This window comes from Vidua chalybeata, chromosome 14 (genome assembly GCF_026979565.1).
Source record: "Vidua chalybeata isolate OUT-0048 chromosome 14, bVidCha1 merged haplotype, whole genome shotgun sequence".
NCBI lineage: Eukaryota > Metazoa > Chordata > Aves > Passeriformes > Viduidae > Vidua > Vidua chalybeata.
In genome coordinates, this window is record NC_071543.1 from 4,475,694 (window position 1) to 4,496,640 (window position 20,947).

The 20,947-nt window shown below is 52.2% G+C and overlaps 2 protein-coding genes across 7 annotated transcripts; one reads left to right on the top strand and one right to left on the bottom strand.

The window, feature by feature from the left end:
- Window positions 1-56: 56 nt before the first annotated feature.
- On the bottom strand, window positions 57-3,674 carry MARS2 (methionyl-tRNA synthetase 2, mitochondrial). Its single transcript, XM_053955343.1, has 3 exons — window positions 3,442-3,674; window positions 2,955-3,289; window positions 57-1,287 (listed from the first exon to the last, which is right to left on the bottom strand). The coding sequence occupies exons 1-3, from the start codon at window positions 3,641-3,643 to the stop codon at window positions 85-87; spliced, it is 1,740 nt and encodes a 579-aa protein (XP_053811318.1). The 5' UTR covers window positions 3,644-3,674; the 3' UTR covers window positions 57-84.
- On the top strand, window positions 3,501-20,631 carry AIFM1 (apoptosis inducing factor mitochondria associated 1). 6 transcript variants are annotated; one of them, XM_053955338.1, is made up of 19 exons: window positions 3,725-3,828; window positions 4,924-5,066; window positions 7,664-7,757; window positions 8,353-8,382; window positions 8,806-8,918; window positions 9,012-9,142; window positions 9,710-9,800; window positions 10,415-10,499; window positions 11,238-11,314; window positions 11,702-11,810; window positions 12,433-12,540; window positions 13,358-13,446; window positions 13,527-13,703; window positions 14,240-14,382; window positions 16,396-16,520; window positions 17,022-17,218; window positions 18,310-18,554; window positions 18,646-19,954; window positions 20,095-20,631. In XM_053955338.1, the coding sequence occupies exons 1-17, from the start codon at window positions 3,762-3,764 to the stop codon at window positions 18,379-18,381; spliced, it is 1,851 nt and encodes a 616-aa protein (XP_053811313.1). In that variant the 5' UTR covers window positions 3,725-3,761; the 3' UTR covers window positions 18,382-18,554; window positions 18,646-19,954; window positions 20,095-20,631. The 6 variants fall into 6 exon arrangements, with proteins under 6 accessions (XP_053811316.1, XP_053811313.1, XP_053811312.1 ...); XM_053955341.1 differs by lacking the exons at window positions 3,725-3,828; window positions 4,924-5,066 and adding exons at window positions 3,501-3,520; window positions 5,839-5,966 and having other exon boundaries at window positions 18,310-19,954; XM_053955337.1 differs by having other exon boundaries at window positions 18,310-19,954.
- The last annotated feature ends 316 nt before the right edge of the window (window positions 20,632-20,947 follow it).

Sequence of the window (20,947 nt, forward strand, 5' to 3'; positions counted from 1 at the left end):
CACCCCTCCACACCACCACCAGGAATGGGAGGAAAGTACTTTTAACAGAGACAGTGTTTTCCAGGAATTCCGAGAAGTTTTTATTCACAGAAGATGTTTGTCAGGGACTTGAGCTTCTTGCTTTCTCTTCTTCATAGTTTCCAACTTGCCCAGCCTGTGGAACAAGATGCCAGTGTCAGGTCCCAGCTGCCTCCCCTCAAAGGGACATGGCTTTCCATCATAGCGTGCCAGGAATGTCAGACCAGAGAGACCCCTCTCTCCTGGCCCAACAGCCAGCCGGGACAGCAGCTTGTCTGCTGTGTGTGGGACCACAGGCTGCAGGAGCGTCCCATACACACGCAGGCACTCCAGCGTGACATGGAGGATGGTGTCCAGCCAGAGCTGCTCTGCAGCATCCCTTCGGTCAAGTTTCCAAGGCTTGTGCCTCTGGAAGAAGCCGTTGGTCTGCCTCACACACTGGGCAATGCATTCCAAAGCCTTGTAGATCTGGAAGCCTTTGAAATAACTGTCCACCTGCGCAGGCAGCAAGGCCACTGCTGCCACGAGCTTGTAGTCCTCAACACACACCCTGCCTGTGCCTTTTACCTCCCTGGAATCCGGGACCTTTGGGAAACAGGGTTGTGAGAAGCGTGGGTAGGTGTTGCTGGGGTTAATGCTGGGGGCTGTTGAGCGATTCAGCAGCCCCCCGAGCGCATCTGCCAGCTCTGAATTCACCAACTTCACCACCTTCTCATCGTAATAGTCACAATCCCTCTCCGGGACGCCCTGCCGCAGCAGGAAGTACCGGAAGCCATCCACGCCGTACTGCCCCACGCACACGCTGGGGTCCACCACGTTGCCCAGGCTCTTGGACATCTTCTGGCCCCGCACAGTCCAGTGGCAGTGCACCAGGATACGCTCAGGGGGCTCCAGCCCTGCCGCCAGCAGCAGCGCCGGCCAGTACAGTGCATGGAACTTGAGGATGTCCTTGCCCACGACGTGGTGCACAGCCGGCCACCACGCGCCGTGGCTCTCGGGGTACCCCACCGCACTCAGGTAGTTCACCAGGGCATCCACCCAGACGTAGATGGTCTGTGTGGGGTCACTGGGCACAGGGATGCCCCACTGCAACCGGTTTCGCTCACGCGACACCGACAAGTCTGGCAAGTCCTCGTCCAGCCAGCGGAGAACGCACTGGTAGAAAGGGTCAGGAAAAATGGCACGTGGGTTGTCCCGGAGCCAGTTCTGCAAGGGATCCCGGAAAGCTGAGAGCCTGAACATGTAATTCTCCTCCTTGGTCCAGTGCACCTGGAACAGCAGGAGAGGAAAGAATTATGGCCCCAAGAACAGGCTGACAATTTGCACGCACTGTTCTCAGCATGGAGGCTGTCGCACACTGCCCGTATCTGCATGTCCTCCCATGCCATGGGAAGCTGTCAGCACCTTTCCATGACTAGCAGCAACCTTCTTACCCAAGACAGTGCCTCCTTGGCATCCCCAGGAACACACCTGAGGACTCTCAGGCACCTGAGATGGTTAAGCATCCTGTTTCTAAAAATACTGGTAACCGTAGGAAGGAACACCTTTCCACCTGCCAGGCTGATGTGACATCAGAAAGGAGTTAGGGAGATGAGAATACACCTTCTTGACAATGTAGTTTTGCAATCATAGTGGAAAATCAAAAGACAAAATGACACTGTAATTCCTGCCCTACTGCCACTCCTAGTGCCTGCCTTTGTTCTCCTGGGGCCATACTCATCTTTTTCCTCAGTTTATGCTTTAATGCATCTAAGTCACTAACTTTGTTTGCTTACAGCACTGACAGCACTTCTCCCCCACAGTTAAAGCCATTAAATGACACATTCAACTAAACCAGTGAAAACCTGGTGGGTGGATGTAGTACAAGTGAGCTGTGTAAGGCACTCAGGCATCCATGGCTGGGTCAGCAATCTTGCAGTGTACAAGGAAGACCTGAAGAGCATCATCAAAGACAAGCTGTACATCCTCAGCCCCAGGCTCCACTGGATGCCAGAACCCACTCACTCACCAGAAGTCTGGGGTTTATGGCATGTACAAACTCCCCCTTTTCCTTCACAAATTATCCAAGGAACAAACTGCCCAATTGCCTCTTTCAGGTTGGAAATAAACCCTCCCATCCCTTCTCACCACACTGCAAGAGCTTCTCTTCTCCATGCACACTCCCGTTTCCTTGGACAGTTTAATACACAGGCGAAGCCAGGAAGTATTCTCAGGGTATGCTTGACTTTGAAGTCTGCTGTTTTAAGTCTAAAGAATTATTACTTTGCCTGGAAACTTATGTTTTCCCCAATTATCTTAGGTGCTTTCTCAATAATTCCTATTTGCCAATATAGCCTTTTCTGTGTGGGCCAACGCTCCCACATCCCAGCCTCATACAAACAGCACAGGAGCATAACCTGTGCTAAGCTCTGAGCAGGATTATGTGTAGCTGCTGGATCAAATCGTGTAATTGCACACCTTCTAAGAAAACAGTGGCAGAGAGATGCTCGGGAAGGTACCACACCCCTGGGCACACCCATTCTGGCTGACCTCAGGCAGGTGATGTTACAGTGCTTTAGGCAGGGCCAAAATCCACTTAAGAGATGTTTAAGTGTCCAGAGGGCAAACTGAACTGTCTCACAAAACAGGTCTGAAAGTCGGAACCCCTCAGTGAAATACACCCTTATCCTCCTGTTCAGCTAACTTCTGTCAACACTCCTGTAGAACACCATTCCCAGGCTGACAGCCTGTGGACTCAGAAGGGGCTGAATCCTTCCCGTTGCACATAGCTGCGATGTGCACCTGCCAGAGGTCTGGCAGCTCTCTGACACTCCACTAAAATACAGGTGAGTGTCAGCCAACACAAATTAATAAAAGCCTACGGGAAGCATTAAACACCCCAAATCTGGCTGGAGCAGAGCAGCAGGTGAGCACGCAGTGCTCCCGCAGCCCGTTACCTCATGGCCGGTCTCCAAGGACACCTTGCAGGGGCGGCCCTGGGCATCCGTGCCCTCGGCCAGCTGGCTCTCGGGCAGGAAGCTCTCCTCGGGCGTGCAGTACCAGCCCTCGTAGGAGCCCTTGTAGAGCACCCCTCCATCGCGGAGGGCACCCCAGAAGTGCCTCACGGCTCGCTGGTGCCGGGGCTCGCTGGTGCGCGTGAAGTCGGTGTAGGCGACGCCGGCCTGGGTCAGGGCCTGGCGGAAGAGCCCCGAGACCCGCTCGCAGAGCTCCGCAGGCGAGGTCCCCGCCGCGGCCGCGGCCTGCTGGATCTTCAGCCCGTGTTCGTCGGTCCCTGAAACGGAGAGAGGCCGCGGGGCCGTGGGGAGAGGCCGGAGCCCGCGGCCCCGCGGGGACACAGGGGCCTGGGGACACGGGGAGGGGGGTCAGCCCCGGCAGAAGGGGTCATCCCCGGGGGAAGGGGTTCGGACCGGGGGTCTCGCTGACCCGTGCAGAGCCGGGCCGGGCCGGCGGCGCGCAGGCGGCGGTGGCGGAGCAGCGCGTCGGCCAGCAGCGCCGAGTACAGGTGTCCGATGTGCGGCGGCCCGTTCGCGTAGAAGATGGGGGTGGAGAGCAGCAGGCGGCGGCCGGGCCCAGTGGCGGCGGCGCGGCGGAGCGGGCGCGGGAGGCGGGGGGGCGGCCGCCACATGTCGGCAGCGGCACCATCGATGCGGCGGCGCGGAGCGGCCGCCCGGAAGCGGCGGGAGGCGCGTGCGCGGCGGGGCCGGGCCGGCGGGGCCGCGACCGAGGGACCGGCGACCGGCGACATGTTCCGCTGCCGCGCGGGCCTGGCGCGCGCCCTGCGCCCCCCGCCGCGGGGACGCGCCTACGCGGGTCAGTGCCGGGACCGGGGCGCACCGGGCGCGATTCTCGCCGCTGCGGCACGCGGCCGGCACAGGCCCGGGGCCGATCCCGGCCGGGACCGCGGTTTGCGGAGGGCACCGGGCCGGGCGGTCATCCCGCGGGATCGGTGCGGACACGGCCGTGCCCAGGGCGCTGCGGGAGGGGGCGCGGGCGGCGGAGGCGCGGATGCTTCGGGAACGTGTTTGGGACAGCGTGAGTGACCCGGAGCTGGTTGGGACCTCGGTCTCTTTTCGGGTGCTGCTGGCTTTGCTGTGGTTTTTGTCACAAATAAGTGCCTTCAGGCAGGGGTGAAGCGGGTTTTGCTCTCACCGGGCATGGGCAGGCGGAGGTGGGGATTGAGAGAGCCCAAATCTCTCCCGGGAGCATCGGCGGTGCTGGGAGCAGCGCTCGGAGCCGTCCCCCGCATCGCTCCATTCAGGGATGAACTGGGCCGGCCGCTGGCTGATCTGGTGATGGAGAAATCAAACGCGGTGCAGCGGCTCAGCCACGGGTGCTCCTCGTCCGGCTTGCACGGCGAGAGGTGCCTGCATCTGGATCTGCTCATTTCCACCGGGGATGCCCTTTTTGCCAGCAAAACCCCGTTCCTTGCTGGCTGGTGGTTTATCCCGGTGGAATGAGCTGTGTGAGCAGAGGGAGTTTGGTGCCGGTGTCACCATCCCTGCCGCCCGCCCTGGCCTGGCTCCTGCTTTTGCTGGAGCCAGGTGCATCCTCGGACAGGAAGGGCCTGGAGAAGGTGTTGGAACCACCAATACACATCTCTGTGCTCGGCCAGCCCAGAGAGGCTGGAGGCTCCAGCTGCAGGCAGCCTTTCCAGCTGCCTAGAGATGCCTCTGCTATCAGTTAGTTCAGTTACCCCTTGATTTTACAGATAATTTGGTCTCCACAGCTGCCGGAGCACACTGTTGTGGCTCAGGGTAATGCCCTGTGGTTGCTCAGATGTGGGGCTGGGTTTTCCAAACAAGGAGTTTGTTTGGGTTCAGAACTTACTTAGTCTCTAAATTTCCAGACTTACCTTTGTATTGACAGTGTTTTTGTGTTGTTTCTCCAATAAATTGTGTTCTTTAGGCACGTTGTTGCAGCGCTGGAATGTGCCCCCAGACCTACAGCTGAGCAGACAAATGGCTAGCACAGGCATGCCTGGGCAAAAGGGCAGTAATTCGGTTTTTGTCCTTATTATGGGCTTGTCCACCTTAGGAGCAGGTGCCTATGTAAGTAGAAAGGTGGTTCCTGGGAAGAAGCTGCAGTCCATCTTTCCTGTCGAGCATTTGCTGTATTCCAGCTCTATTTACTCAGCCTTTGATTTCTGTAGCTTTATCCCTGTTTCCTCCTTCAGAAAGCTTCAAGGGGAGCTAAATGGAAAGTAACTTCTTATGATTACTTAGGATTTAACTGTAATTTCAGTTACCTTTTAAGTTTTTTTAACTTAAAGGCACTCTTGGGTTTTTTTGTTATGACCAGGCACAGCTCTTGTCTGTTGTCTTGTATGGGACAAACAATTCCTTGCCAAATCTCAGTTCAGAACATTTGCTTAACTTGTGTAAGTATACCAAATCAACCCCCAGCTGGGGAGTATTTATGTTCTACTTAAAAAGGATAAAGGTTTGCAGCGTCACTGAAAGAGAAAATGACAAGATAGATCCTAAGTTTACACCACACAAATCTTTGTTTGCAAGATCTTTCTCTAGGATGATCATATTCATTAAAAGTTCCAAATCCCAATTTTCTCCAAAGGAAGCTCCTGGGAAAGAGGAAAAAAAAATCAAAACAGTGCATGGAAGAAAAATATTTTCCTATCTCCTTTAAATATAATTCTTTCCTGTGCCCTGCTGCCCGTTTTTTTTTTTTTTTTTATTTTTTGGCAGACAAGGTAGCTGAAATTACAAAGCACACTCTGCTTTTCCCAAGACCTGTTTAATCAAGAATCCTTCCTAATATTCAGCTCTTTCCCTCTTCTCTTCCATTGCCTGTCTTCCCCTGCAGTTTTGCAATGCCATCAGCTAAGATGCCCTTCTAGATCCCTGACGTCTTCAGGTGTTCCTGGCAAAGCTGGCAACAACCTCTTGTTATACTTAATAATGGGAGGAGCAGTCACTGGGACAGGAGTTTATGTAAGATGCTTCACTAAAGGGGTTTGTGGGGTGGGAGGGTGGGCACCTGTCTGTACCTCCCACCCTGTAGCCCTTCTTTCAGCCCTTCCTTCCAGCCCTCTTTGTACTCCCTGGCCTCAGGTACCTAATTTTCAAGGGACATTGCCAAATAATTTAAGGTTACAAATTGAATATTCTCGGGTGGTGCAGTTCTTAGTGGAGAAACCTGCCTTAGAATTAACCTTGCCACATTGAGTAAATCTAAACTCAAACTGGCCATCTTTGTTTGTGACTGTGTAAGGGCACAAATTATTAATTAGTGCACCTCTCCTGATATCAGTAATCTTGGCATGCAGAAAAGGAAATAATACCTGAATATAACTGTGCTAAAGGGAAGGAAAGAAAACTTGTCCAACTTGGTGATTTCCTCATGGAAGAGCACTGAAACATCACCCCATGTCCTGGCAGAGTATATTTCTGCTTCTAATTAGAAAGAACTTGACATTGTCCCATTGGAAATATTTATCCTTAAGGCCTGATCTGATGTTTTGCCTGTGCATAATAGTGTTTTTTCCTAAAGGATCGGATTTAATTTGTTGTGTGCTGCCCTTTGGACTCGCTTAAAACCTTCCTGATTCTGCTTGTAAAAGCAGAGGTGGTTTGTTAACCTTGACTTTTCTGTCTTTGAGCAAAAGGCTTTAAAAATACCTTTATCTTAATTCTTCTAAACACTGACAAGTTCTTGTTTTCTAATATTTCCAACATTTCTGTCCAGTTCCCTGGACAGGCTTTTGTCCTGTGCTCTTTTTTGTGCCTGGTATTAAATTCCTTCATTCTTGTTTAAAACTATTTGCTATAAAACAGCAGCTTGTGAGGATTGGCAAATGAAATTTGATGTCATGCACATGATAGAGATTATTAGCAAGGCTGGGTTTTACCTCAAAGAAAGGTTTGCTTCCCTCTAATTTTTTTACCCTTGGGGAAAAATACTGGATTCTGACCTGCTCCCAGCACTCCCAGTGTCTTCAGCTCCTGTCCATTACCAGTTTTTCTTGTAAGTTAATGTGATATAAGAGATGTTTCCTCCTTGTCTGTACCAGTAAATTGTACATGCAGGCTCTGCTTATGCTGTATCCCGAGTTTCACAGTCAAACAAACAGGTCAGCATTCAGCTGGAAGAGATTCCACATCGAAGGGCCAGTGCCTGGAACAGCCCCACTCCCATGGCTCAAGGCCGTGCTGATGTCAGGGCTGTCCTGCCACCAGTGTGCCTAGAGAAAGCCAGTCAGGTTGCTGGCTCTGCCCAGCTGCTCTGGGCTTTGGAAGCTGGGAGTTGCTTTTCTTTGGATTTGTCTTCTGTTTCTGCAGTCTTGTGTTGTGTCATGGCCCAGCTTGCATGTGGTCTTGGGGCTGGTTTGGCTGCATTTCCTTCACTGGAGCTGGTTCCCCTTGGAACAGGTGTGCAGCCAAACACCTGCAGGAAGGTTCATTGCTTCTGGGAAGCAGCCAGACATCCAAGGCTCATTACACCTGGGGAGCAGGTCATTTTCTGAGCACATTCTCAATGGGCACTTTGTCCAGGGAGGTGTATTTTGCCCCACGTGTTGTCACTGGCCTTTCCAGCACGTGGGATGGACAAAAGCCTGTCAGGGGCAGCAGCAGGATGGTGCCTTGGTGCTGTAAGGTGCATGAGGTAAAAGTCTCCTGTCTGTCTGCAGGTGTACAAAACAATCCAGGAGAGCAAAGAGCGATACGCCAGCCGGCTCGCGAGGATCACCAGGCAAACCCAAGACGATCAGTCCTCTGCCTCAGGTGGGTACCAGCCTGCCAGGTCAGGGGGTTGGCTCTGTTCTTCATGAGCCTGAGGCCTCCAAAACAAACAGAACAGAGCCTCTCTGGAATCACAGATGTGCCTTTGTAGGATTGCACCTCTCAGTGTGTGCCATTGTTTCGAATTCCCGTTCAAGGCCAGGTTGGACAGAGCTTGGAGCAACCTGGTCTAGTGGAAGGTGTCCCTGCCCATGGCAGGGGGGTGGAACTGGATGAGCTTTAACATCTCTCCCAGTCCAACCCATTCTGGGATTCTGTTGTTCTGTGACTTCCCAGCACAGAAAACAGTGACCCATGAAGTTCCATGACCCAAAAGAGGCTGTTTTACAGACAATCCTGAGGATGAAGTAGGATGTCTCCTGGGGCTGATTTCTGCCATTTACTCCTTCTGTGGTAAAAAAAGTGAACCTTGCTTCTGGCTTTTACCTTTGCATTGTCTGGCAAGGACACTGATTCCAGAAAGCCTCCTTCCCTGGCTAGTGGAGAGCCTGTTCATCCTCGAGTGAGCCCTGAACTGCAGCTCCCAAATTACAGCCTATGCTTCGCTGACTTAAGCTATGTCTTTCTTCTCTTTCAGATGCAGGTGCTGCTCCTCAGGGCACAGCAGGTGAGTTCTGGTGCCAGTACTTAACTGCCTGGTTTGTCCCTGCCCATGGATTAACCGCATGTTTCTCAGCAACAGGATTGCCTGTGGGAGGAGGTGCCTTCTGCAGGCAACTCAAAAGTTGTCTCCTTGAACAAAATTACCAAAAAACGTGCCTTGCCCTTTCTTATAAACTGCTTACGGGTTGGCCAGCGCAGATTTCCAGGCTTACTTAGAAAAACCATTTTGCTGAAATCTGACTGATTCCTGCAGGGAGCAGCTCTGGGGGAAGCAGCAGCGGGGTTCTTGGGAAGGGCACTGGGGCAGAAGAAGGACAATTTCCAAAGGAAGTCTGAATGTGGAAGGCCCCCTGGTGACATACTCTGTGCCCTGGGGCTGGGCTGTGTGCCTGTATTTGCAGTACGTTGTCCCATCTGTCACCTGCAGCTCCGGGCATGCCTCCCAAGGTCCCATCCCACGTCCCTTTCCTGCTCATTGGGGGAGGAACTGCTGCTTTCGCTGCTGCCAGATCCATCCGGGCCCGTGACCCTGGTGCGCGGGTAAGAGCTGTCCTGCTCCATCCTGTCCTGGTCTGTGTGTGCTCCTGTTTGCCTGCTCTTGCTCCAGCGGATATGTTTCCTGGCCAATTAAAGGTGCTGATTGTGTCTGAAGATCCTGCCCTCCCCTACATGCGTCCACCCCTTTCCAAAGAACTGTGGTTTTCTGATGATCCCGACGTGACAGAGACGTTGCGGTTCAAGCAGTGGAACGGCAAGGAGAGGAGGTACATGGCACTGCAGGTGACAGGGCAAAGGAAGTGGTTAGTGACAAGGTGACAATGGCCAAACTGTTCTTGGGAGAGAACCATCAGCCAGTGGAGCACTGAGGGCAGGGAAGGGTGTGTTGGTGCTAGCAGGGGTTGAAGAATTCTGCTTCCCACAAGAGCTAGCTCAGTACTCAATACCTCTTGAACTTTGCTGTGATTCCCCTTAGATATGCTCCTCTATGGGCAGGAGTCTTGGGAAATAAGTTGATAAAGATGAAGCTCCACAGGTTAGAGCCGAGGTCCAAGGACATGGGATCATACTTTATTTTTGTGACTTCTCTGATTAAGTCTTACTTGGTGGTTGGACTTTTATGATCTTTTCCAACCTGACAGATTCTATGATTCCGTGATCCAAACCCTAGAACTTCAACAGTGTGAAGACCCTAATTCTTAAAAATAGATAAATAATTATGGAGCTTGTTGTGGATGCACAGAACTGTCTTTGTTTAATTGGAGTTGCTGAACAGCTGGATTTCTGGTATCCCAGAGCAAGGGGAACCTGTTTGGTAATGGAGCTTTTCTCAGTATCTTTTTCCAGCCGCCGTCTTTCTACGTGCCTGTCGAGGACCTGCCTTCTGTGGAGAATGGTGGGGTGGCAGTTCTGCCTGGCAAGAAGGTGGGTACAGCACTGGCTGTTGTTCCTACAGCTCTTCCTGAACAGAACCTGCACTCTAAGCTGGTACTGAACCACTGGAGTTGGAGGAATAGCAGTGAGCTGAGGGAAGATGATGAGGAAGAGAGAAGGATAAGTTTGGAGTCTGGGCATGGGACAAAAATACGTAGACCTTAGAGACAGGGTGTGACAGTGGGAACTGGGCTGTGTGGGCTGGAGGATGAGGTGAAGAGAGCACAGAGATCGAGGTAGTGGGTGATAAGGTGAGCAGGAGCACTGTGCTGAAGCAGCAGGAAGGTGGAGAAATTTATGGTGAACCTTCTAAAATACTTATATCCTCGGTTGTTTGTATGTTGCCATGATAAATGCCAGTGATTCCTCTTCCTGCTGAGCTGTGCTGTGTCTGAGCCCATTTCACAGTCAGACCTTGGGAAGATCAACCTGAGTTATGGTGACTCTCAAAGAAGTTGTCTCAATTACCACTTCCAGTCCTCTCACTTCCCCACTCCTGCCCCCACCCTAAACCTAAAGGTGGGAGAATGTTAATTCCAAGTTTGTACCTCTGCTCAGTAATCCATGAAGTGAAGAGCTCGAGCTCAGCTGGGTTCACCTTGCAGGTTGTGCACATGGATGTCAGAGGGAACACAGTGAAGCTTAGTGATGGGACCCAGATATCCTATGACAAATGTCTCATTGCCACTGGTAGGTGCTGTGTTTTTTCTCTTGTTCCTGGTCTTGTGCCAGGCTTTTTATTTCAGTGACATTTAGCTAGAGATAAATTCTCTAGAGGACCTCCCCTGTGGAGTCAAGCTGGGAGAGCTGGGAGAGTCCAGCTTGGAAAAGAGAAGGCTTTCGGGAGATCTTTGAGCCTTTCAGTGCCTAAAAGGGCTCCAAGAGAGCTGGAGAGGGAATTTGGACAAGGGTCTAGAGTGACAGGACAATGGGGAATGCCAGAGGACAGGGTTAGGTGGGATACTGGGAAGGAATTCTTCCTGGGCACAAGTTGCCCAGAAAAACTGTGGCTGCCTCTGGATCCCTGGCAGTGCCCAAGGCCAGGCTAGATGGGGCTTGGAGCAGCCTGGGACAGTGGAAGGTGTCCCTGCCCATGGCAGGGGGTGGAACTGGATCAGCTTTAAGGTTCCTTCCAAACCAAACCATTCCATGATTCTTTGGTTGTATTTGAGAAGTCTCTATAGTGTCGAACATGATGTGGAGCAGTCACTTGAAGGATAGTTGTGCAGATAGCCATGCTGGGGTTTTCACCTGCCTTGCATCTGGGATTTTCTGGGACATTCAGGCAGCAACAGGGATACTGGGATATTCCCATACTGGAACAGTTTGGGAAGCACAATAGAGATCAGAGACAGCTTTGCGCTGTCTGGATATTCAGTGCCATGGCTGTGGTGTCAATAGTCTCCCTTCTCTCCTTGTTGTGCACAGGGGGATCCCCAAGGAAGCTGCCTGCCATCGAAAGAGCAGGAAAGGACGTGCAGAAAAGGCTGACTCTGTTCCGAAAGGTAATCTCCAGGTGCTGCCAGCCCCAGTGAGGCTGAATAAATCAGAGCCACTTACCACTCTTTTCAGTTTTTAAACTCTTCTGCTTTGGGTTGGGATGGTCCTGCCTTGACTCAGATGCTTCCCTCAGATGATGCCCAGGAATCCATTGCCTGCTTATTCTTTTTCCCAGGCAGGAAACCAGGGTAGAGTCTACTCAACCACTCACCTGCTTTCCTCAGCCTGAGAGCTGTAACAGTATGTGGGATGATGGAGTTTAGGTATTTTTGTAAATTTTCCCTCCTGTGTGACTTTGCTGCACCTTCCAAAGTGAATAAAAGCCATTGAGTATGACCAATGCTGCCATTCCTGTTAGAGAGGATTGGAAATGGGGGTAAATGTTCTTTCAGATTGAGGACTTCCGAAGGCTGGAGAAGATTTCCAGGGAAGTCAAGTCCATCACAATTATTGGTGGTGGTTTCCTCGGCAGCGAGCTGGCCTGTGCTCTGGGAAGGAGAGGTGAGCGTGTCCCCAGCTATGAGAGGCACTGACTGGCAGCAGCCTCACATTAGAAACTTCTTTTCAGTCCCCAACTGCTCAGTTTCTGCACAGACTCTGTGTTTGCCTAAAGGAAACAACACATGGGTGTTTTGTTGCCTTTGTGGCCAAGGTTTTCCCAGTCTCTCCCTCATTAGCATCCCCTGATGACAGAGGTGGGAGCTCTGCGGGCCAGTGCGAGCTGCAAAGTCATTCCACCCTCTGAAAAGTTACATTTGTTCTCTGTGCTCAATGCCACCCTCAAACTATGATTTTGGGGTTGGAACTGCATGATCTTTAAGGTCCCTTCCAATCCAAAGCGGTCCATAATTCTGTGATTTCAAAGAGGTGGTGAGTAGCTGGATTCTAACTGTCAGTGTGTGCGTAGGGCCTTTATGGTAATTTTTTTACGTTTTTGCCAAAATACCAAGCATTTTTCCTAAAAGTCTGTTATCTAGACTTTGCAGGTATATGTGAAACAGTAGTCAGTCACTTAGTGACTCCTTGGGAGTCAGAACTCCCAGATTTGGAAACTTCTGTCAAGCTCCTTGTGTAAAGTAAAGTGTGTATTCCAACATCTTGCTGCTCCATGCTTCTCTTCCAGCACGAACCCAAGGCCTGGAGGTGATCCAGCTGTTTCCAGAGAACGGCAACATGGGCAAAGTCCTGCCTGAATACCTGAGCAACTGGACCACGGAGAAAGTCAGAAGAGGTGAAGCTACTGAGCGGGCTTGGGCTGGTGGCTGCCGGGTAGCTGCTCCTGGGGACATCCAGTTCCTTTCTGTCCCTGGAGCCTTGGGAGGGCTGCGCCCTGCAAAGTGGCCCAGGTGCAGCACAGGGGAAGTTGCAGTTCAGGGAGCTTGGGCAGCACAAAGCTGCCATGAATCCTGGGCTTCTTGGCAGTTTCTCTGGGAAGGCTGAGCAAACAGGCTTGCTGATGTCAGGGAGGCTTTCCTTCCCTGTGGCTGTTTCCCTGGAATGATCTCTGTGTCTATGCACACACCTGGGTCAGGCCAGCTGCTGTAGTATTTAGCTGATAAAGTCAGTAAGATCCAAGACACCTTTTTCCATTTCCTGCATTAAGTGTAAAATAATCCTGTGCATTGGGAAGTGGAGAGGGAGAGAGGGAGTAGGAATGTCACTGGAGTGTGGATTGCAGGGCCTGATAATCTACAGGTCTGAGTTAGTTTCTTTTTTGCAAGCTGCGTTGTTGGGCCTCTCGGCCTGGCTGTGGCACAGCAATAGGTAATTGAGTGTCCTTAGTTCCTGAACACCTGTTTTAGGGAATTCTTTTGGATGTGGCCTTGTCATCATGAGATGTACTTTGGATTGTCTTTTAAGCAGCTTTCAGACTTTTAAGCTGGGTTTCTCGTCCTGTTTCCCCCAGAGCTGCAGTAGCACATGCAGCAAAGCTCGGGTGGGCTCTGTCTTGGTTCCTCACGCGGCATCTGTCTGCACCAACCACCTGCTGTAGGTGGGAATCTGCCCAGCCCTGAGCAGGCAGTGAGGTGTCCTGTGTTTGTTTCCAGAGGGGGTCAATGTCCTGCCCAATGCCGTGGTCAAATCAGTCTCTGTCTCCGGCAACCGGCTGGTGATTAAACTGAAGGACGGCCGGAAGGTAAATGGGAAAGCAGGGAGAGGGTCACATTTGCAGGGGCACACAGGGAATTAACATCCTAATTATACATTCCCAAACAGGTGGAGACAGATCACATTGTGGCTGCAGTGGGGCTGGAGCCCAATGTGGAACTGGCCAAGTCAGCGGGGCTGGAGGTGGACTCGGACTTTGGGGGGTTCCGGGTGAACGCAGAGCTGCAGGCACGCTCCAACATCTGGGTGGTGAGTGTGGGCACAGCCTCCCACAACATCTGGGTGGTGAGTGTGGGCACAGCCTCCTACAACATCTGGGTGGTGAATGTGGGCACAGCTTCCCAGTGCTGCTGCTGCTGTAGTGGGACACACAGAGTGACAGGAGGAGGTGAAGGAAGTGAACAGGAGCGAGTAAGGAGAGCAGTTGTAGCGCAGGCCCAGAGCATGGTCAGGCGCTGCAGCCACCTTGTTGCCGTGGTAACCACGGCAAGTTTGGAATATTTATGCTGTGTAAGAGGAGTTGGGGTAACCTAAAGATAGCCTGGATCACTTGCTTGCATAAGAGTCCCTTGGTGGGCGTTGATACTTTGATTCCTCTGGAAAACGTACCTCATGCTGGTTTATTTTGCCAAACATCGGGGAAAAATGCTGAGAAACTGGGAGTTGTGTAGTCCAGAGAGTGGGATGAGGTAGTGGTGGTGTTTGGGGTTTCTCAGAAAAACTCAGTTCCTTGTTCCACTTGTTCTCTTCCCGATGTTTTTTGTTGGGGCACTGGTGGAAGCTTTCCCTTTCATGGTGCTCATAGGATGGTTCTCTCCAAGGCAGGGGATGCTGCCTGTTTTTATGACATCAAACTGGGCCGCAGGCGTGTGGAGCACCATGATCACGCCGTGGTGAGCGGAAGACTGGCTGGAGAAAACATGACAGGAGCTGCAAAGCCCTACTGGCACCAGTCCATGTTCTGGTAACAGTCCTTTCCTCTTTGGGGGTTCCATGTGTGGCCATGTTGCAGGAGCTTGGACAGAATACACCTTGAGAAGTGTCTGTTTCCCAAGGGGAGTGAAATCACCTCAGCAAACACCTTGTACAGCTTCATGTTCCTAAAGCTCAGGGCCGGGGAGGTGTTTGAGCATTTGCTGCTCTGCCCTCACCTCTCTCAAGTGCTTTCCCTTCCTGCAGATCCCAGTTTCTCCCTGAACGAGTCCCATTCCGCAGAGCAAGGAGCAATACAGAACAGCCCCTTCCTCAGAGCAGACTGATTTACAGGTTGAATTTAGCAGCAGCTTTCTGTTATGATTATCTGAAGTTCCCCAGTCCAGTCTGTGGGTCTGAGTGTTGCACTTTTGCTGAACTGATGTTTTAGTGGCAAAGCATTGCTGCATCCAGGTGTACTGAAAGTTTGTTTTCCAGAGAGAGGTATCAGGAAAATGGGCAAATTTGCTGTATTTTCCTGAAGTTCTTTTTAAAACAAAATGAATGAGAAAACAAAACAAAAAGCTTCACAAAAAATTAAAATCCAAAAGGCTGTTAGTTTAGCCCAATTAAAAATCCCAAATCCTGTTTATTAACAGGATTTCAAATATGGGTAAAAGAGTTTTAGTTTTTTTCAGGGAAATTCCCACAGAAATAGTTATTTATGACTTGCTGTCACTTATCTGAATTCTTGGTCTGTCCTGCCTGGATTCATTTCTCACTTCACTTTTAAACAAGAAACATAGAGCCACAGAATCCTTGAGGTTGGGAAAAACTTCAGAGGTCATCAAGTGCAGCTAAGGACAAAGACAGCCATTTCCCACGGGTGCTTTCCTCTGGGATGCTCTCAGCCAGGACCAAATGCAGGTGGAGGGCTGTGTAGTTGCAGCCCCGTGTTTGTTGGCAGGTGTCACACTGTGCCAGCCCTCAAAGACTGACACTTCCTTCCCCCGTGCTGAAAAGCTAGGAAATGACAGGAATTCCTCATGCATTTTGTCAGTGTGCTCAGGATCCTGATCCTCTTGGAGAGAAGGTTGTGTGGAGACCTCACAGCATCTTCCAGTGCCTGAAGGGGCTGCAAGGAAGCCAGAGAGGGACTGGAGTGACAGGACAAGGGGGAGTGGCTCCAAACTGACAAGAGGGGAAATTTAGCTTCAATATACGGAAGAAATCCTTCCCTCTGAGGGTGATGAGGCCCTGGCACAGGGTACCCAGAGAAGCTGTGGGTGCCCCTGGATCCCTGGAAGTGTCCAAGGCCAGGCTGGATGGGCCTTGGTGCAATCTGGGATAGCGGAAGGTGTCCCTGCCCATGGTAGAAGAGTGGAATGAAATGGGTTTTGAGGTCCCTTCCAACCCAAATCATTCACTGATCCCTCCTGAGCTCCAGCTGATCACAGCTGCCATGTTACTGGTGTTGCTTGCATTAACCCCAGTCTGTGCTGGAGGATTCTGGCCAGGCAGGTTGTGTTGTACATAGATTCATGGTTTGTGATGCACCTGTTTCCTCAGCATCCTGGGAAACACTTCAGACACCTGCTACTTACTGGTCCCAAACCACAGCTGCTTTATCTACTATCAGCACCCCGGTTCAGATCCAGGTGCCCAGTTCAAGAAGGTGTTAGGGCAAGGTTTTCTTCTCTTTAGTCTTTTCTAAATGCTCTCAAAAATATTCACTGAATGATTGTCCATGCTGCCAAGCCTGGTATGGGTAACAGCACTCCAGAAGCTGGGAAGCCTCCAGCTGCCTCCCAGGGAGCAGGCCTGAAGGATTTCAAAGTTTTGGCCAGTGAGCAGGTTTTTCTGAAGCTCACGGCCATGGGCTTGTTATGTCTTGACTCCTTGTTCCACCTGTGTGTGCAGAGTAGCCTGCGTGTCTCAGTCAGTGTGTCAGTGTCCAGCATTGCCCACGCCATGCTGGAGTAAGGAGTGGAGCACGGATGGATGGGACTGCCTTGGATTTGTCTCACTACTGCTACAAATTACTTTGTTCCCACTTCATTCCTAGGAGTGACCTAGGCCCCAACGTGGGGTACGAAGCCATTGGCCTCGTGGACAGCAGTTTGCCCACAGTGGGAGTGTTTGCCAAGGCGACAGAGAAGGACACGCCAAAAAGTGCAACAGAACAGTCAGGTAGGGACTGGGGAGCTCCTGCACGTGCTGGTGTGGGGACCACAGAGTCACCCTGACCTCTGAGAGCATGAGGAAACAGCAATCTGCTGTCTCATTTCTCCACCAAGCTTTAAAGGCTGGCTTTTATATTAAAATGTGATTAAAACATTCCTCCAAGAAGGTATCAGGGAACACCTCTACTGCCATGCAGCCTCTCTCAGGGAAGTCTGATCTCCTCCACAGCAATAAAATGATCAGTTTGGGACAACAGAGACTCTGGATCCAAGCATGTTTATTTTGTATCCGCTGCCTGGAGGAAGCAGACTGTGCTCTCCTTTGCATTTGGGGGTGGAAGTTGGGGATTGTTGGTGTTATGCTCCATGTTGGGATGGTTTCATCCTTTTGTTAATGAAACTTAACTTCTGGGAAACACCTCATGCTCCTGCAGAACATGCTCTTTAGTCTGCTCTCATCATCACATGTCCTGCACTGGGTGTGTGACTCCTCCTATTTCTGCCCTAGGGACTGGAATTCGATCTGAGAGTGAAACAGAAGCGGAAGCCTCAGAAGTTCAGATCTCTCAAAGCTCTTCACCAATGCCTCAAGTCCCAAAGCAAGGAGAAGATTACGGCAAAGGTGTCATTTTCTACCTCAGGGATAAAGTCGTGGTGGGAATTGTGTTGTGGAACATCTTCAACAGGATGCCCATTGCTCGGAAGGTCAGTGCAGGGCGAGGATGGCAGACTGGAGGGTGTGTTAGAGTGGGGCTTTTCTTGTGGAAAAATCAATCTGTCAATTCAAAGTGAGGATAAATAAAGGCAGATGCTCTGTCTGGTGCAGAGCTGGGCAATATCCAATGGGAGCACTGTTCTGGGTGAATTAGGGGAACTGTCCCTGTGCTTTTTTGAATTGTTTGCAAATTTTTTACAGAAATAACTCGAATCAGGTGTGTGCTCTAAGCCTTGCCTTGGCATGGCTGAAATTCCAGGTCTGTAGTACAGGCTGGAGTCACAGTGACAGCACAGGAGCGAAGTGTTCCATTTTTGTGCTGCTTTGTCCCATGGCCAAGTGTCTGAAAAAGTCTCAAATGTCACCATCTCAGAAACAGCCACCATAGCTGGGCTGGTGCAGCCCTGAGCAGGGGCTTGGTGTGTCCCCACCCCTGTGGCCTGGCCCAGACCTCTCAGCTCAGCTGAGCCAGACTCGGGTCAGGTTTTAAAACCTTTGAAGAATTTTGGTTGTTTGAACCATGGGAGTGATCCCACACTACCCTTGGATGATCTGTCCCAAGACAAACTATTCATGGTGAAGTGTTGATATCTAATCTGAAGATGCAATTGAAACATATTGCTTCTGCCATCCCCATGGGAGATCCTGCCTTCCTTCCTTCCTGCCGTCCTCCTTTCCTCCCTCCCTTCCTCAGCAGTCCTGACCCTAAATCCGTGGTCTCTTCATCTTTTCTAAAAGTTGCAGGTTCAAGCCAGGTATCCTGGCTCCAAGTCAGGGCCAGGCTCTTCTTTGCAGAGCTGAATCACTTTTTATAATACTTTTTCTCCCTGGCTGTAAAGGGAAACCCAGAAACAAATGCCGTAGGGACAGGAGGTTGGTTTTCCTGCTTTTCCTGTAGGCAGGTGATGGTACATTTAAGACTCCCATGTGAATTTGGGTGTAGAAAGTGCTGTTGTGTTGTGGCTGTCTCAGTCTGGTGCTTCAGAGAGGATCCAAGGTATTCCTGGCATTGGCTGTGACAGTCCTGCAGCACTGGCTCTCTACAGGATGCGCAGGATTTAATGTGTTCTCCTTCTTCCAGATAATCAAAGATGGGGAGGAGCATGAGGACCTCAATGAAGTAGCAAAACTCTTCAACATTCATGAAGACTGAACTCCACAGCAGGAAGACCTGGAGGAAGTGGGCTGCTGGCTGTGTGCACCCCTGCACCTTGGGCAGCTTCCTGGAAGCACTTGGGAATATTCCACTCACCCAAGCCCAGTGTTTGCACCAATAAAGTCAGATTGCTCTAGTCACCTGCTCCTTCCTGCACCACTGCCTGGCTGGTGAGGAAAGGGGAGCATGCTGCCCCACTGGGGTCAGTTTTCCCTTGTGTGCGCCTTGGAGAAGCCTGCAGAACTCCATCTTTCCTTGCAGGAATTCCTACTGGTGAGCAAGCAGGCCTGCAGACTCTCTGCCTGTTCTCCAGACTGTCAAAACAGACTCAACTTGGGAAAATAAATTACCAATCAAAATCAGAGCAGGATGATGAGAAGTAAAACAAATCTTAAAAACACTTCCCCTCCCTCCCTTTCCTTCCTGGGCTCTCCATCTTCCCTCCCATCATCACAAGGAGACAGGGAATGAGTGCCATGGTCAGTTCACATGTTGTTTCTGTCCCCTGCTCCAAGGTAGGGTCCCTCCCATAGGAGCCAGTGCTCCATGAAGTTCTCCAGCGTGAGTCCTTCCCATGGGCTGAAGTTAAATCTTTTATCCCTGAGGTGTCACCACCATCTCTGCTGGGCTCAGCCTTGGCCAGCAGTGGGTGCATCCTGGAGCCGGTGGCATTGGCTCTGTCGGACATGGGGAAAGTTCTGGCAGTTTCTCACAGAAGCCACCCCAGTAGTCCCTTGCTGCCAAAACCTGGCCATGCAAACCCAACACACCTGATAACTGCATTGGGTGATGCAGGGCCTCATGGTGCCCTTGGGCTGTTGTGACACTGCAAGCCCCATGACACCAAGGGGCCATTGTGACACAGCAGGGTCACATCCTGCCTGTGGGGTGTTTAAGGAACCCCTCTGGGGTTCCAACTCAACCACCTTGCTGAGGAAGGAGCCCCCCAGGAGCTTCCCAGGACACCTGTGGAAAAGGAGCCATGGAGGAGCAGAACCCCAGTCCCCAGAGCCCCAAGGAGAGGCACCAGCTGAGAGACAGAGGGAAAGGCCAACGGGAGGATGGCACCAGCTGTACCAGCACCCTGCCCAAGCAGCTGCCTCCATCCCGCACCTCTTCCTCCTCCCGCCCACAGCTGCAGCAGCCTCAGGGCAGCTCCCAGGGCCGGTCCCTGCACCGGCTGACACTGCCCCGCAGCTCCCAGGGCCAGTCCCTAACCCGGCTGACACTGCCCCGCAGCTCCCAGGGCCGGTCCCTAACGCGGCTAACACTGCCCCGCAGCTCCCAGGGCCGGTCCGTGTCCCGGCTGACATCGTCCCGCAGCTCCCAGGGCAGCCAGACCCGGTCCGTGTCCTGGCTGACATCGTCCCGCAGCTCCCTGAGCTCGGGGGGTACCGACAGCCGTCTCAGCCCGGACGAGGGGGGGCGGGAACAAGGCCCGCAGGGACGCAAGTCCCGCCCTGGTGGCTCCTTGCAGCCGGCCATGCTGGCCAGCAGAGCCACAGCCCGTGGCCAGCACCGACCCGTGAGAAGCCGCCGGGCCAGCAGCGGCCCGGTGGGGCCAGAACCGGTGAGGGCCAAGCACAGAGGGCTGGACGAGGCCTTCCCTGCCCACAGCGCTGCAGGCCCAGCAGCTCCTGCACTCCTGTCCCAGTGGCTGCTGCTGGGGGAAGCCCAGTGACCTCTACAAATCCCCAACTCTCTTTCCAGGCCTCCACGAGGAAAGTAATTTCTGACCCTCAGAGAAAGGCCTCTCATCGTGTGGAACAGGAAACCCAGACTGAGTCCTGGGCACAAGAGGCAGATTCAGCTGTTCAATATGCTGAGCAGGAGACACAGACAGATAGTGTGGCAGAAGAGGAGAAAAATTCAGCTGCTCCCCTCATGGTTGACCAGGAGACAGAAACTGAGACTCCAATACAAGAGAAGAATTCAGCTTCTCCTCAAATCACTGACGAGTGGACACAGACCAAGGCCCACAGCTCTGCCCCCTCCACAGGCACTGATGCCCTGGCTCACCAGCAGCCGCACTCCCTGTTCTGTAGGGAATTCTGGCGCTCCTGCACGGCTGGACAGCCTCGTGCTGCCAGCGCCCTGCAGGACCTCAGGGACAGCCGCTGCTCCAGGCAGCCACAATGGCCTGAGCACAGCACACCAGACAAGTGGGGGTGGACGGCACTGCCACCCTACTCTTGGTCATGGCTCATTGAGATGAACCAGTTTTAATAAAATATTTCATTTCTCTAATCGTGCCCACCTGTGCGTAGTGTATCATGAGAAAGTCAGCTGCAGGTGAGGCCTGTGCAGAGCAGGAGAGCCCCATAGCCTCTGCCAGGCTTCAGGTGCTCCAGCTCCTCTGGTTGAGATCCCTGGGCTGCTGCCCCAGCTGAACCCTGTCAGCTCCCTTCCACCCACCTGCTTCCAAGTGATCATTTCAGATCATTCATTTGGTGAGTTTTCCCTATGGCTGCACCTCCTTAGGTTCATGAGGAACCTCCCCCAGTGTGGGAGCACCTCTCCTCTATCTAAGACCTGACTTGACTGCTCCTGTACCACTTTGGGG

Coding starts and splice junctions, on each gene's coding strand:
- MARS2 (XM_053955343.1), bottom strand. CDS start 3,643: ATGTGGCGGCCGCCCCCCCGCCTCCCGCGCCCGCTCCGCCGCGCCGCC. Junction 3,290..3,441: donor CCCGGCCCGGCTCTGCACGG/GTCAGCGAGACC, acceptor TCTCCGTTTCAG/GGACCGACGAACACGGGCTG. Junction 1,288..2,954: donor CCTTGGAGACCGGCCATGAG/GTAACGGGCTGC, acceptor CTGCTGTTCCAG/GTGCACTGGACCAAGGAGGA.
- AIFM1 (XM_053955337.1), top strand. CDS start 3,762: ATGTTCCGCTGCCGCGCGGGCCTGGCGCGCGCCCTGCGCCCCCCGCCG. Junction 9,143..9,709: donor TGGAACGGCAAGGAGAGGAG/GTACATGGCACT, acceptor AGCTTTTCTCAG/TATCTTTTTCCAGCCGCCGT. Junction 12,541..13,357: donor CACGGAGAAAGTCAGAAGAG/GTGAAGCTACTG, acceptor GTTTGTTTCCAG/AGGGGGTCAATGTCCTGCCC.